At 32.3% G+C, this 13861-nt stretch overlaps 2 protein-coding genes and 2 long non-coding RNA genes across 6 annotated transcripts; 2 read left to right on the top strand and 2 right to left on the bottom strand.

The window, feature by feature from the left end:
- Positions 1 to 110: 110 nt before the first annotated feature.
- Positions 111 to 1710, bottom strand: LOC140986748 (uncharacterized). Its single transcript, XR_012176969.1, has 3 exons — positions 797 to 1710; positions 610 to 676; positions 111 to 520 (listed from the first exon to the last, which is right to left on the bottom strand). It is a non-coding gene; the product is annotated as an uncharacterized lncRNA (long non-coding RNA).
- A 1490-nt stretch (positions 1711 to 3200) lies between these two features.
- On the top strand, positions 3201 to 9447 carry LOC140986513 (MADS-box protein AGL24-like). Of its 3 annotated transcripts, none has more exons than XM_073454789.1 (9): positions 3201 to 3389; positions 3740 to 3936; positions 7580 to 7661; positions 7782 to 7843; positions 7941 to 8040; positions 8224 to 8265; positions 8447 to 8494; positions 8603 to 8687; positions 9225 to 9447. In XM_073454789.1, the coding sequence occupies exons 2-9, from the start codon at positions 3755 to 3757 to the stop codon at positions 9236 to 9238; spliced, it is 615 nt and encodes a 204-aa protein (XP_073310890.1). In that variant the 5' UTR covers positions 3201 to 3389; positions 3740 to 3754; the 3' UTR covers positions 9239 to 9447. The 3 variants fall into 3 exon arrangements, with proteins under 3 accessions (XP_073310890.1, XP_073310887.1, XP_073310889.1); XM_073454786.1 differs by having other exon boundaries at positions 8587 to 8687; XM_073454788.1 differs by lacking the exon at positions 3201 to 3389 and adding an exon at positions 3412 to 3527 and having other exon boundaries at positions 8587 to 8687.
- Positions 4231 to 7304, bottom strand: LOC140986514 (uncharacterized). Its single transcript, XR_012176947.1, has 2 exons — positions 4904 to 7304; positions 4231 to 4801 (listed from the first exon to the last, which is right to left on the bottom strand). It is a non-coding gene; the product is annotated as an uncharacterized lncRNA (long non-coding RNA).
- Positions 9448 to 10325: 878 nt separating the features above from the next.
- LOC140986993 (fructose-1,6-bisphosphatase, cytosolic-like) lies at positions 10326 to 13230 on the top strand. Its single transcript, XM_073455416.1, has 3 exons — positions 10326 to 10841; positions 11749 to 12145; positions 12645 to 13230. Exons 1-3 carry the CDS (start codon positions 10440 to 10442, stop codon positions 13043 to 13045), a joined length of 1200 nt encoding a protein of 399 aa, XP_073311517.1. The 5' UTR covers positions 10326 to 10439; the 3' UTR covers positions 13046 to 13230.
- Positions 13231 to 13861: the final 631 nt, after the last annotated feature.

Genomic DNA, 13861 nt, shown 5'->3' with positions numbered 1-13861 from the left:
TATATATCAAACTATTGTTCACATATACGTAACACGTACAATCATCATGATCCTCTAACAAATATGACATTAATTTCAAATTTCACAAGTTTTTTTTTTGAAAATATCAATTTTATAATTAGTTTCAAATATTCTATTACCACCTATTAAACAGCACAGTGTCAAAGTATTAATACATCGTTTATACATGAAGAAATACATTAATTAATACATTCCCGGCCATAATTGATAATTGTGTGCTAGCAAAGAACATAATATAAACCAATGAAGGAGTTAAATGCAAAAATCCATTTCTTCATAGACATGCATATGTCTCATCCTAAGAGTTTAAGTCAGGCAAACTGCAAAATCCCCGTTCATGACAGGGTGATATTGTTTTATTTTAAAAAACGAAGAAGAAACAGGAAAAAGAAAAAAGACCTTTGTTTTTCAGACACGGCTTAATCCTCCCTCGACCAATTTCTCTAGTCTGATCAAGTCTTCCAGACCAAGTCCTTGAAGCTCTTCTCCCTTGAGTCGCCTGCAAAAAAAATCAGAAAAACAAAAGAGGAGAAGTATCAAAACATCTACATCGAAAGATATATAACAAATTCTTGATGAATTTCATACTGTAATTCAATAGTCCTCTCCATAAGCTCCTTCTTCAGCACTTCAATTCGTTGCCTTTAGTTTCAGGCTAAAAGGTTAAAAAAAACATAAAAGAATCGTTCCATATTTTCGCAGTAAAACTCATATATATGGCAGTGTACGTTAAAACTAGATAGATAGGGCAAAGGGTGCATGGGAACTTTATTACCTGATCTTCTTGAGTAGGACATTGGCTTAATTTGTTGGACTTGTCTGTCAGCAGCTTATGCCTTTGAATGAGTTGTGTCATGCTTCAAGACAAAACGACCATTAGTAATAGAATAAATTTATGGAAAATTTGTTTTTTCATATTATATGTTTATTTTGGTCTAATATGCTATGCTGTCAACCTTAAGTTTTAGTCATTTTTCCATATTTTTTACACGATACATAACATATCGGTGTCATATATGTGTTACGTAAGAAAATATTACAAAATGAAATATATAACTAAGATTGATATAGTGAAATTTTCTTCCCCTGACCACCGAGATTTTTTTTAAAAAAAATTGAATTTTCAATCTAATCCCTTACTTTCGTGCCGTTGATTGGTATATATATCATGCGAGGATAATGAGTGAAAACAAATATGTATTATTAGGATATCATATATATAGATCTAATTATGATTTTTCCCCTAGGAGAAAATGACAAATAGTAATGTCCAATTCTCTAGCATTTTTCACCTACAACTTAGTACACGTCATTTTCAATGCAAAACACAATTAATTTCTTTTATATATTGAAAATAAAAATAAACTCTCAATAATTTTTTGAGAACATAATAAACTCGAACAAAAACTATTGTAAAAACGTTTCACGAGTCAATTTTATGATATGAATCTCCAACCTGATCCAACTCATGGAAAAATGTTATTTTTTTATATGCCAACTATATTACTTTTACATGGTAGATATGAGTCAATTCGACTGTCTCATGGATATAGACCCGTGAGACGGTCTCACAAGAAACTTACTCGTAAACTCGTATTAACTCCAACCGTGGTGAAAATAAAAAGAAGGACCACGATAAATATTTGACATTATCATATAATATGAAATTATGTTTAATGTCTATGAATGATATATTTGGTGTTTTAGTACCATCAAATTACAAATAATTCAATTTTATCTAATAAAAAATCATAAAAACTTATTTTAATACATTTGTAACTTATCTATGATTAACCTATGTTATCCACTTTAAATGGTCTATTTTCATTTTTTAAATCACTACATCATTCCTAACAAAATTTATTAAAAAAATATTATTTCGAAATAACAAAAATTAAAATGTTTAAATAAATTTTATGACTTTATAAGCATATAATGTGTCCAAAGAAATACTAGTGTCAATAATGTATTAATGTCAACATCTCATCTGACTTATTATATATTAAAGTGAGAGGGAAAATATATATATATATATATTGCATTCACATGCGAAAATTTTTTTTGCTATTTATATCCAAAACTAAACAATAATCGAAGTCTTGTTGTAAATCCAAAAATAAAAAATTCCATTCACATGCGAAACAAAATTTTGCTATTTATATTTCGCAAAATTTGGCAGGTGAATAATAATTCGTACAAGGAAATTCCATATATATCAATCAAGATAATTAAAGGCAGGGTTCAGATTTCAGCGTACAATTTTATCATAAATTCTCTACAGTGCCCCCAACACGCTTTGTCGTACGGGGAGCACTAGCATCACAAAATCGCTAAACCCGTTCGTAAAGTATCTTAGGTCCACCAAATGCTTTTTCCATGTTTCATCGCTATTGAGTCGCTCTCACTCCCATTTTTCCTTTTTCAAATATAAGGACCAATAACTTCCAAGTTCAATTTCAATTCCAAAAAACACAGTAGAATCTTAAATTAAATCCAATTATTTGAAAAGATAGATTTTTATTAGGATAAATTGCATTTGAAATTTATTATACTTTGTATAGTTAATGTGTAAATGAATATAATATAGATTTAATAATGCATTGTGCTGGCCTCGGTCACTTAAATTTGGGTTAACGGGGTGGCATGCATAAAAATAATCAAAATATTTTTCCAAAACCCATATTTTTTTTCTATAATTATATTACCTCATTGGTGAAAACAAATTAGTGTAACAAAAGTACTGTGCATCAATTTCAAGGAAAATATATAAGGCACTCAAATCTAAGTTCCAAAAAAAAAAAGTACAAATTCAAGAACTCAAATCTGAGCCTTCGTATATTGTTTTGGCTTTAAATCAAGGTGTTTGGGATGAGTGGAACAAGTGTAACTCGAATTCGATCAAAAGTATAAATAACAATTATTATCAGGAAAGCCACACGACCATAGTCGAAAATACTGACCATCCCAATGTTGTAATAAAAAAATATATTATAATTTTGATTATTTTTTTCATGCGAGTTTATAATATATGTATAGTTTGCTTAATAATTTTATGAAGTTAACGTGATTTGCAAACTGTTGTTATCACACGTAGAAATTTAAAGTTTACATGTTTCACAGTATTAAAAAAATAATAACAAATAAAAAATTATATAACGATGTCTTGTCTGTCCAACTATGGTCAGTCCCCACGACACTTGATATGGGCAAGCTGCATTAATAATCATGTTCGAGCTAAAATCGTCCACCACTTGAATCATTTTGCTGTTATATTCAAGATCTGCGGAGGCCTTCTTCTTCTCTCTCTTACCCCTCTAGCTAGGGTTATTGCTATCTTTCTTGAATTAGCTTTCCCTTCTGCAAGTCAGGTGATGTCATGACTTTTCCTTGAATCAGCAACTGAAAAAGTTTCTATTTTTACTCAAAAATATGTACTGCGCGCAGATTCTTTGCTTAAAACCCAGAAAAACTAGCTATCTAATCGATCCACTTCTTTTGCTTTTATTGTACGTACAATATCATATATATATATACATACGTGAAAGATTCCATTTCTTGGCTGAATATATAAGGGTTTCAGTTTTCACTGCTTTCGATCGGATTTTGTGTTGTACTTGAAGATATGCTTTCCTCTCCCCCCTTCAATTTTTTAAGCCAGAAACCCATTACCTTTGGTCCTAATTTATGTTCTCTATGTAATAACTGAANAATTTTGCAGGCGAAAAGTTATAAAATGGTGAGACAGAAGATTGAGATAAAGAGAATTGACAACTTGACAGCGAGACAGGTTACGTTTTCGAAGAGGAGAAGAGGGCTTTTCAAGAAGGCTCAGGAGCTCTCCACTCTTTGTGATGCTGAGCTTGGCCTCATTGTTTTTTCCGCTACTGGGAAGCTCTTTTCTTTCTCCAGCTCCAGGTCTCTCTCTCTTTCTCTCTCACACACGAACACGCACACTTGCGTGTTGAAAATTTGGAAAACCCTGATGTAGCTTTTGGACCATATATAATACAGATGAAAAACCATTTCGTTGATTTGTTCCGCGATCTTTGGTCAAGAAATGGAGAAATAAACTGACATTCTATGCTTTGATATGTATTTTGTACATGTCTTGATTTTCTTATGGTGCGCATATATATATATATGTGTGTGTGTGTGTGTGTGTGTTTATATGCTCTAAAAATCTCGTACGTACTTGGATCAGAGTTCTCTTTTTATTTATATGATATGATATAATTGAAGAAAAGTTATCATAGTACTGGTGATGATCTTGGGATTACATCAAAGTAAATCTGATAATTTGATTGATGACTTTGATATATAGTAAACAAAATAGGAGAAAAGCTATCATCTAAAATGGATCCTATTATGTTAAATTGTCAAGAAATAGTTAATGAAAATGAAATCGTGTCTGAATCCATAATCACCGACGATCCATGTGGTCGTTTAAAGGACCCTTTAATTTTCTCTCTAAGTTCTCCATCTATGATTGAATATATATCAAAATAGAATCAGGCTGATTGTGTGTCCGATATCTTAATTGAAGGCAGAAATCGACTTTTTCTAGCAGTGATTTTATGGAGCAACAGTAAGCACCTCAAGCTCCAATAAATATGTATGTAAGATACAAGCATATATATTACACATACATACGTTATATACATATTTATTTCATAAATTCTAACTCTATCCTATATAAGTAGTACTGTTTGGGATAGCTTCTAGGAATCACTTATTAGATTTTGGTCACATGAAAGTGCTTTTGAGTAATTGTGAATGACGGCTTCAGTTTCAGCTTCTATAACTTTTATCCAGAAGCTAGAAGCAAGACACTTATTAGATTTTGGTCACATGAAAGTGCTTTTGAGTAATTGTGAATGACGACTTCAGTTTCAGCTTCTATAACTTTTATCCAAAAGCTAGAAGCAAGAATACATATGATGTTTTTTCTTGCTTCTGTTTTTTTTTTTTAAGATTTAAAATTACAAGTTGACATTTGTATCAGTAAAATGTTTATCATATTATCTTTGCTTTTTAAACAATATTTTTCATTTGTATATAATTCGCATTTCCAGATTTTTTTATACATATTTTGTGTATTTATACAAAATTTGCCATTTTTTTTATATTTTTATATTTTTATAATTTTATATATTTTTTTCAAACATTCATGTTATAAAAAATAAATTAAGTTTGATACAATATTCATAATGTAATGATAATTATATAAACATATTGTTGACGGTAAAAATATCAAATTTTTGATAAATAAAAGAGATCAATTTTTATATAATTTAATGATATGTTTGTCATTTAACTAAAAATTAAGCTCGGAAGCAATTATTATCCAAACACTCATACATTGACTTATATTAGTTCTAGACTTCTATTTTCAAACACTCTCTACTTTAGCTTCTCACCAACGTACTTCAACAAAATCTGCAAAATAATCAATTTAAAATAAACAAAAGATATCCAAAACACTCCCAAAAATAACTGACAATAAATTATATTATTGTTAAGCTAAATTGATGACTCTATTTGATACATAAATATATGAAAATCCATCATGTAAATCCCCGCTCCCATAAGAACATGATAAGGGCAATCTTATCTTGTGGACAGTTACATCACGTATCAGCCTAATTCATGTTAAATCATCAAGAAATAATGGATGAACATCAATTGTCTTACCGGGAAGTATAGTTTAAACCAATCAGATGTGTTAAAACCCAAATAATCTTAATCCTTAACAAATCAGTTTTTATTTGGTTTACTTACCTTATTATTCTTTGCAAGAATAAATCATGAATTACAAACTTTATTGTCAGACCAATATGTACCTATAATCCATTTGGTCCATCAACCATACCAAAATATAAGATCAAATAAATCTTTGTTTACATTTGTAACTCGACCCACCATTAGTCATCATGCCGATACAACTGAATGACGGACATTAACATGTCTTTGATCCAAATTTTTGTTCAATATTAAAATTCATTGAGATCAAACCATGCCAAACTCTTGAGTGTATATAAAATGAAACTTTAGTTACGTTATGCAAATAATAAACTCAAAATGTCCATAAATAAAAGTAACTGAAAAATAACTATAAAAGCATCTAAACTTACAAACTTCTACTAAAACTGTGTATTATCGATTGACATGATACTCAAGAGTGGATATGCCAAAACAATCCAATGAATTTGTTATTATGAATTTGAAATTCCTAACTTCAAATTCATCATCCTTCCAAACTCAACCCAAATAACTTTTCAACACTATATATCCACTCTGTATTATGAACGTCCGTTACAGATTCTTATAGTCGTCATACCCATGCTTGGACGCCTCATAACATACCATAAACTTTGGTGTCATCGTAGAAGAGACTACAAGTGTCTGTACAGCACTTTGCCTCGTCTATATAGGATATCCTTTATTTGTTTTCTTCAAAAGTGAAGTGGAAAAAATAGGACATTGGGGAAAAAATATGTCATTGCATATCGAAGGTACAATTTGCACTTCCTTTGAGGAGAGGTCAGGAACTCAGGGTCCCTGTGAATCACTAGAGCATTCATAGTTACACATTTCAAAAAGTGGATCTCTTAATTACAATTTAGCAAAATTTTAATTCTCATGTAATTATCAATTTGGGATGAATGAGATAACTAATTGTGCTTGTGATAATAATGATGTGGGGATTTAGATGTCATTTGTTTATATCATTCATAGACTTTAAACATAATTTCATATTATATGATAATGTCAAATATTTATCGTTGCCCTTCTTTTTTCTTTTTTTTTTATTATAACAACACACGCTGAGGAGGGGGATCGAACCCGGAGAGGGAGCCGGCTAATCTGGTTGGTGAGACCATTGGGCTATAAACCCGGTCTCCCCTTCTTTAATTTATTTTCACCATGGTTGGAGTTAATACGAGTTTACGAGTAAGTTTCTTGTGAGACCGTCTCACGGGTCTATATCCATGAGACAGTCGACTTGACTCATATCTACCATGAAAAAGTAATATAGTTGACATAAAAAATAACATTTTTTCATGAGTTGGATCAGATTGGAGATTCATCTCATAAAATTGACTCGTGAAACGTTTTACAGTAGTTTTGTTCGAGTTTATTATGTTCTAAAAAATTTATTGAGAGTTTATTTTTATTTTCAATATATAAAAGAAATTAATTGTGTTTTGCATTGAAAATGACGTGTACTAAGTTGTAGGTGAAAAATGCTAGAGAATTGGACATTACTATTTGTCATTTTCTCCTAGGGGNTTTAAAAAAATCTCGGTGGTCAGGGGAAGAAAACTTCACTATATCAATCTTAGTCATATCTTTATTTTTGTAATATTTTCTTACGTACGTAACATATATATGACACTGATATGCATGTCTTGTATCATGTAAAAAATATGGAAAAATGACTAAAACTTAAGGTTGACTGTATAGCATATTAGACTAAAATCACATAAAGATAAACATATAATATGAAAAAACAATTTTTCCTTAAATTTATTCTATTAATGGTCGTTTTGTCTTGAAGCATGACACAACTCATTCAAAGGCATAAGCTGCTGACAGACAAGTCCAACAAATTAAGCCAATGTCCTACTCAAGAAGATCAGGTAATAAAGTTCCCATGCACCCTTTGCCCTATCTATCTAGTTTTAACGTACACTGCCATATATATGAGTTTTACTGCGAAAATATGGAACAATTCTTTTATGTTTTCTTTTACCTTTTAGCCTGAAACTAAAGGCAACGAAGTGCTGAAAAAGGAGCTTACGGAGAGGACTATTGAATTACAGTATGAATTAAATTCATCAAGAATTTGTTATATATGTTTCGATGTAGATGTTTTGATACTTCTCCTCTTTTGTTTTTTGATCTGATTTTTTTTGCAGGCGACTCAAGGGAGAAGAACTTCAAGGACTTGGTCTGGACGACTTGATCAGACTAGAGAAATTGGTCGAGGGAGGATTAAGCCGTGTCGGAAAAACAAAGGTCTTTTTTTTTGTCCTGTTTCTTCTTTTTTTTTTTTTTAAATAAAACAATATCACCCCGCGGTCATGATAGGGGATTTGGCAGACACCTAACGATATATAAATCAAAGTCCTATTTGGTTTATGCACCAAAGTTCTTGTTAATCATACGTACATAATATCCAAGTCTTTGTACGTGTTGCAGAATGACATGCTTTTCCAAGAGATAAGCTTGCTGAGGATGAGGGTAAGTCTGAAATAACCTAATCCTATGTTTGTTTGCAATTTTGGATTGACCTTAATCATTTCATGCACGTTTGTACCCCGAATCTGTATCCATTATTTACATATGATAAAATCTGATGAAAATAAGTCATCTTCTTCCGCTTACGAGTACTTATTCGAGTTTCGTTTCAAATATACATCAGGAAATGGAACTAGAGGAAGAGAATGCAATGTTAAAACTACAGGCAGAGGTTATCGATCCAAATATAAATTAATTACATTGGGACCCTTTATTAATTATTCATATTTATTAAGTGATAATATATAATTAATATATTTTTAGATGCATGATCTGGAAGGCAAAAGAACTGCACCAAAACAAGGAAATTCTGCAGAATCATCCATTGTCGTCGATGACAGCAGCGAGACTCTCCTTAGGCTGGGGTAAGTCCATACTCCGCGATAATATATACACATATACATACACATGTATAGCAGCTTAGAACAGTACTATTTATTACAAATCACATTGCAATATATTATCTACTTATTTTGTATATTTAAAGTAATGATACTTTTAGTGAAATGTGTTGTTTGATTTTAGTAAACTTTAATTTCAGTCATTTAGATACATTTAATGCGAGGTTATTTGAGAATTAAGCATTTTCATTGAACTTATAGCTTCTGTTTTCATTCACCATTTCATTCATTTATATGTTATTCCATATATCTAAAGAACTTATGCTTGTTTTTAGTTAGCCTCGTGCTTAGATACACGAAGCAGGCATGTATGATATTTCTAACATTTTCCCACATTTATTTTAAAAATTATTTGTTTGCTAAAACATGTAATGCAGCCCATTGCATTATGATATTTTAACAAACGAGTGTCATTTTTTAGACACTATGAAGATAATGTCATTTTTCGAAATTTTAGTCGATTTCGACAAATGATTAATGGATTCTTATATATCTTTGCAGCTTGCCTGACTTAAACGGTTAGGATGAGACACATATATACATGTCTACGGAGAAATGGATTTTTGCATTTAACTCCTTCATTAGTTTTTATTATGTTCTTTGCTAGCACGCAATTATCAATTATGGCCGGGCTTGTATTAATGTTTTTCTTCATGCATCAACGATGTATTAATACTTTGACACTGTGTTGTTTAATAGGTGGTAATAGAATATTCGAAACTAATTATAAAATTGATATTTCAAAAAAAAATTGTGAAATTTGAAATTAATCTCATATTTGTTAGAGGAAATGATGATTGTACGTATTACGTATATGTGAACAATAGTTTGATANCATGGCTATACTATTAATCACGATAGTCTTTAATCTGTAATTAATATAATCTTAAATAATATAATTTTTTGGTAATTATATTAGAGTTCAACAAAAACTATACCTAATTTTTATATAATGAAATATTTCCTTCTTATGAAAATTGTAGCCATTTGCAAATTTGGAAGAATTTGTTAAAATAAGAACTAAAATTTTTTTAAAAAAAAAAAAATTTAAGCAAGTCTTAAATTAAAGAATGAATATTAAATTTTACGCTATTAAATAAAAAAACTAATATTAATCAGTTACATGTTTATTAAGACATTAAGTTTATCTAGCTTTTGTAAAATAAGATAAGAATAGTTCGACTCTGCACATTTTAAAATCCTATTACAAAATCTTGCCCCTTTTAAACTTAGTACAAGTATTTAAATGATTTCATATCAATTTATTAATTTCTAAAACTTTAGAATAATAATTTCCGTGCGTTACAAAATCATAATTTGATTTTTTTAGAGAGAGAGTCGCGACAATTATGTACAAAATTTGATCTTTCATGAACTTTAAAAAAACGGTGAGATTATTTTCAATATATACCTTATAGTATAGTAATATTTAACGTTTATTTTCTGAAAATTTTTAAAAAATAATCGTATTCAAACTAATTTTTTGAAAAATTACACTTCCAAAATGTATTTGAATGTGATCAAAATTATTTTGCTTACTTTTTCGTTTATTTTATTTGTTTTGAACTTGAATTTAAAGTTACGAGGACTTTACAGTCAACTCTCGATTCTTTATTTATTTCCCTTTTTTGGATAGAATTTTCAAGCCAAGAAATACCCCAAAACAGAGCTCTGATGCCCCGTTTACACTCATCGTTAATGCCCCACTAGACTGAGATGTGCTCCGCTACCATATTCTTGAACCCCATCTCCAGTTACCCTTCAGCACCACACACTTTCCCTCCAAAACTTCAGAGTTTTCATCCGAGATTCAGTTTTTGTGCTTTACCATTAAAGAAGATGTCTAGTCTTGGTGGGTTTGACTTCAAAACCAGTGCTGGTGGGAATTACAGTGCTGTTAGTGATGATGATGGGATTGTTACGCTGAGGGAATATATGGGGAAAGGAGGAGAAAATGTGGGAGATGAATTGGTGGTGTTGTTCAGTCATTTGGAGTATGCTTGCAAGAGGATTGCTGCTCTTGTGGCTTCACCTTACAACTCCACTCTTGGTAAAAAATTTGGTGCTGTTGGTGGGAGTGATGACAGGGATAAGCCTAAGCCTCTTGATATTGTGGCTGTAAGTTTATTGATCAATTTTGTTGTTGAAGAATGTTACTGTGATTTGTATGTGTTTAAATTTTCATAAAGCTACATTTGGGTGTACATGTTTGTGGGTGTGTGGGTGTGTGCGTGTGTGCGTGAGATCCTAATTGGGGAGGAACATTGAGTTTTCTTTCCTGGATAGTTTGCTTTTGGCATTGGCGGACCTGGTAGTTAGTTGATGTTGAAGCTTTATGTTTTTGGAAAGTTACATTCTGCTTTCCATGCTGATTCTGCCCACGCGTTTGGTCGTTGCGTCGTGGCTCTATGTAGGGTTACATGGATTAGTATCAGAGCTTGTCACTGTCGACTAAAGTCAAGGTTTAATCACCAAGTTCAGGACGGATCGGTGTGATTCCTCTTTGCATTGGATGTGAGAATATCAAACCTTGAAATTATGAATTTAAGATAGATATGGCTGTGATATTGTTGGCCTTGGGGTTTGTATAAGTTTAAAGGGTGTTGATTGGCAGAGAGCTGAGCTACGTTTGCTTATTGCTGTGATGTAGTTATGAAATAAATAGTTACCCAAATTCGTGTGTGAAAAAATGGCTGCGAAATGGAGATCCCATATCATTCTATGATGATAAAGCATTGATTTATTAAGTTACTAAGATACTTGAAACACATATAATTCCATCAGGCTGCTAGTTTGAAACAAGCTACCTTGTCATTTACAACATGTTCTTTTAAGTATCAATTATCTACTTCCAATCGGAAAGTTTGTATGTTTTATGTTGTAATCGGTAATCCCATGCAAGACTAATGAACATGTATTTCTCTTCGGCGTTGTCGCCATGCTTGTTTCACCATACATTGATTCATTAATAACTGGATGTGAAAGCATGCGTTATGCTGATGTTCAAAATATTTTTTGGATGTAGAATGATATAATATTGTCATCATTAAGAAAATCTGGAAAAGTTTCAGTAATGGCCTCAGAAGAAGACGATGCTCCTGTTTGGCTAGCTGATGATGGCCCTTTTGTAGTCGTATTAGATCCTCTCGATGGATCCCGAAACATTGATGCCTCTATTCCTACGGGAACAATTTTCGGTATCTATAACCGTCTCGTAGAACTCGATCATCTGCCAGCAGAGGAGAAAGCGATGCTGAATTCCCTCCAGAGTGGGACTAGGCTTGTGGCTTCTGGATATGTTCTCTACTCATCGGCTACAATATTGTGTACCAGCTTTGGGTCTGGGACACATGCATTTACCCTCGATCATTCAACGGGCGACTTTATTCTAACACATCCACACATAAAGATTTCTCCTCGAGGTAAAATTTTTGTATATAAACATCTCATAAAAAAACAAAGAAAAACCTATGCAAAAACTGAAAGTTGGCTGCAAATGAATACTTCCCAAACTTTCATATTCGACTGAATGCTTGAATGTTTTTAGCCGGCTCGAAATGTTGGCTTTAAGCTTGAAGTTGGTCTTTTTTTAAAAAAAAAAACAAGTTTGACTCGGAATGCTAATTCAAGTATCACTTAGGTTGGTTCGAATTTTAATTATTAATAACTATTAAGCAAAGTCTTGCATTACATCTGGAGCTCGTGAGCTCGTTTGATTATATATAATAATATTTATATACAAGTTTTTGGCCTCAAATTCGGTTCAAGAATATATTTCAACGTGTTTGAACTGAGCTTTCATTCAATAATTTTGCATACAAATTGGATAATAATCAAGTTGACTCGATTCAGTTGTGGCCCGATTGAAAGCTCATCACTGATTATTGCTGTAACATATATATTTGTTTTTTACTCTGTCAGGGCAAATCTATTCGGTCAATGATGCACGATACTTCGACTGGCCTGAAGGTTTAAGGCGATACATAGATACTGTGAGACAGGGCAAGGGTCAACACCCTAAAAAGTATTCGGCCCGGTACATATGTTCACTTGTTGCTGATTTCCATCGGACACTGTTATACGGCGGACTCGCGATGAATCCAAGGGACCATCTTCGCCTGGTCTATGAAGCAAATCCGCTTAGTTTCCTAGCTGAGCAAGCCGGGGGCAAAGGCTCAGATGGGAAAGGTAGAATCTTGTCCCTCCAACCGGTCAAGCTGCACCAGAGACTTCCTCTATTTCTTGGAAGTCCAGGTGATATAGAAGAGTTGGAGAGTTATGGAGATGTACAGCAGAAGGTGAATCCTGGATATGAAGTTTGATTATATAGTCGTGTTTTCTGCGTTTTTTCGAGAACTTTAGTTGGTTGTTCATTGGATCCCAGGGTATATGTTCTAATAGTGTACATGGTAGAAATGTATAAAAATGATGGATTCATGTAAAAAACTCTACCTTTTTTGAACGGATATTTGTCAAGATTATTGGAGCTATCTCATTTCTTGCAGTCCATGGGGACCTCGTACTGGCTATTCTTGACAAGAATGGGAAAATCAAATTCATATATAATTTCTTTTTTTAAAAAAAAAACAAAATGCCAAATTGTTTATTTGTATCGATTTTAAAAATTAAAATTTGACATGATCCTGTGGTTATGGTGTTATCATCCTACTTGCTGGTTTGGTTCTGTTAGCAATAACCGATCAATGATAACCGATCAAGAGTCACAGTGCGCTTTGTGAAGCACTCACTACCAATCAAGACTATGAAAACACAGAGAAAAACGATCGAGTTACGTGGTTCGGCTTTGAATAGCCTACGTCCACGGAACAACGGAGCAACCTTCTTGCATTAATATGACAGAGAGTTTAACAAGTACATAACCGAATCTGCAACCATTGGTTTATCGAAGGTTGCATATTAATTCGATAACTATGTGACACATATAATGGTGGCATCGAATGTACTATTGGAGAACTCCTTCTCCAACGTACATCTCATACTCTGGCTAGAGATTCCACGCACTATTATTTCATCACATCACATAGGATATCCACACCCGTAGGTGAGCGGTGAATCCCAGACTACAATGCACTGGCTTTTATATGTGTCGCAACTGTACCCAACCTCGCCACTTGATG

This window comes from Primulina huaijiensis, chromosome 10, assembly GCF_012295235.1.
Source record: "Primulina huaijiensis isolate GDHJ02 chromosome 10, ASM1229523v2, whole genome shotgun sequence".
NCBI classification, from domain to species: Eukaryota; Viridiplantae; Streptophyta; class Magnoliopsida; order Lamiales; family Gesneriaceae; genus Primulina; species Primulina huaijiensis.
The sequence above is the reverse complement of the archived record's forward strand: the minus strand, read 5'-3'. Positions and strand labels throughout refer to the sequence as shown.

Bases quoted from the DNA above. Each gene is read 5' to 3' on its own strand.
- LOC140986993 (XM_073455416.1), top strand. From the start codon at position 10,440: ATGTGCTCCGCTACCATATTCTTGAACCCCATCTCCAGTTACCCTTCA. The intron at 10,842-11,748 runs GTAAGTTTATTG...TTTTGGATGTAG, and splicing joins AGCCTCTTGATATTGTGGCT to AATGATATAATATTGTCATC. The intron at 12,146-12,644 runs GTAAAATTTTTG...TTACTCTGTCAG, and splicing joins CATAAAGATTTCTCCTCGAG to GGCAAATCTATTCGGTCAAT.
- LOC140986513 (XM_073454786.1), top strand. From the start codon at position 3,755: ATGGTGAGACAGAAGATTGAGATAAAGAGAATTGACAACTTGACAGCG. The intron at 3,937-7,579 runs GTCTCTCTCTCT...TTTGTCTTGAAG, and splicing joins TTTTCTTTCTCCAGCTCCAG to CATGACACAACTCATTCAAA. The intron at 8,266-8,446 runs GTAAGTCTGAAA...AATATACATCAG, and splicing joins TAAGCTTGCTGAGGATGAGG to GAAATGGAACTAGAGGAAGA.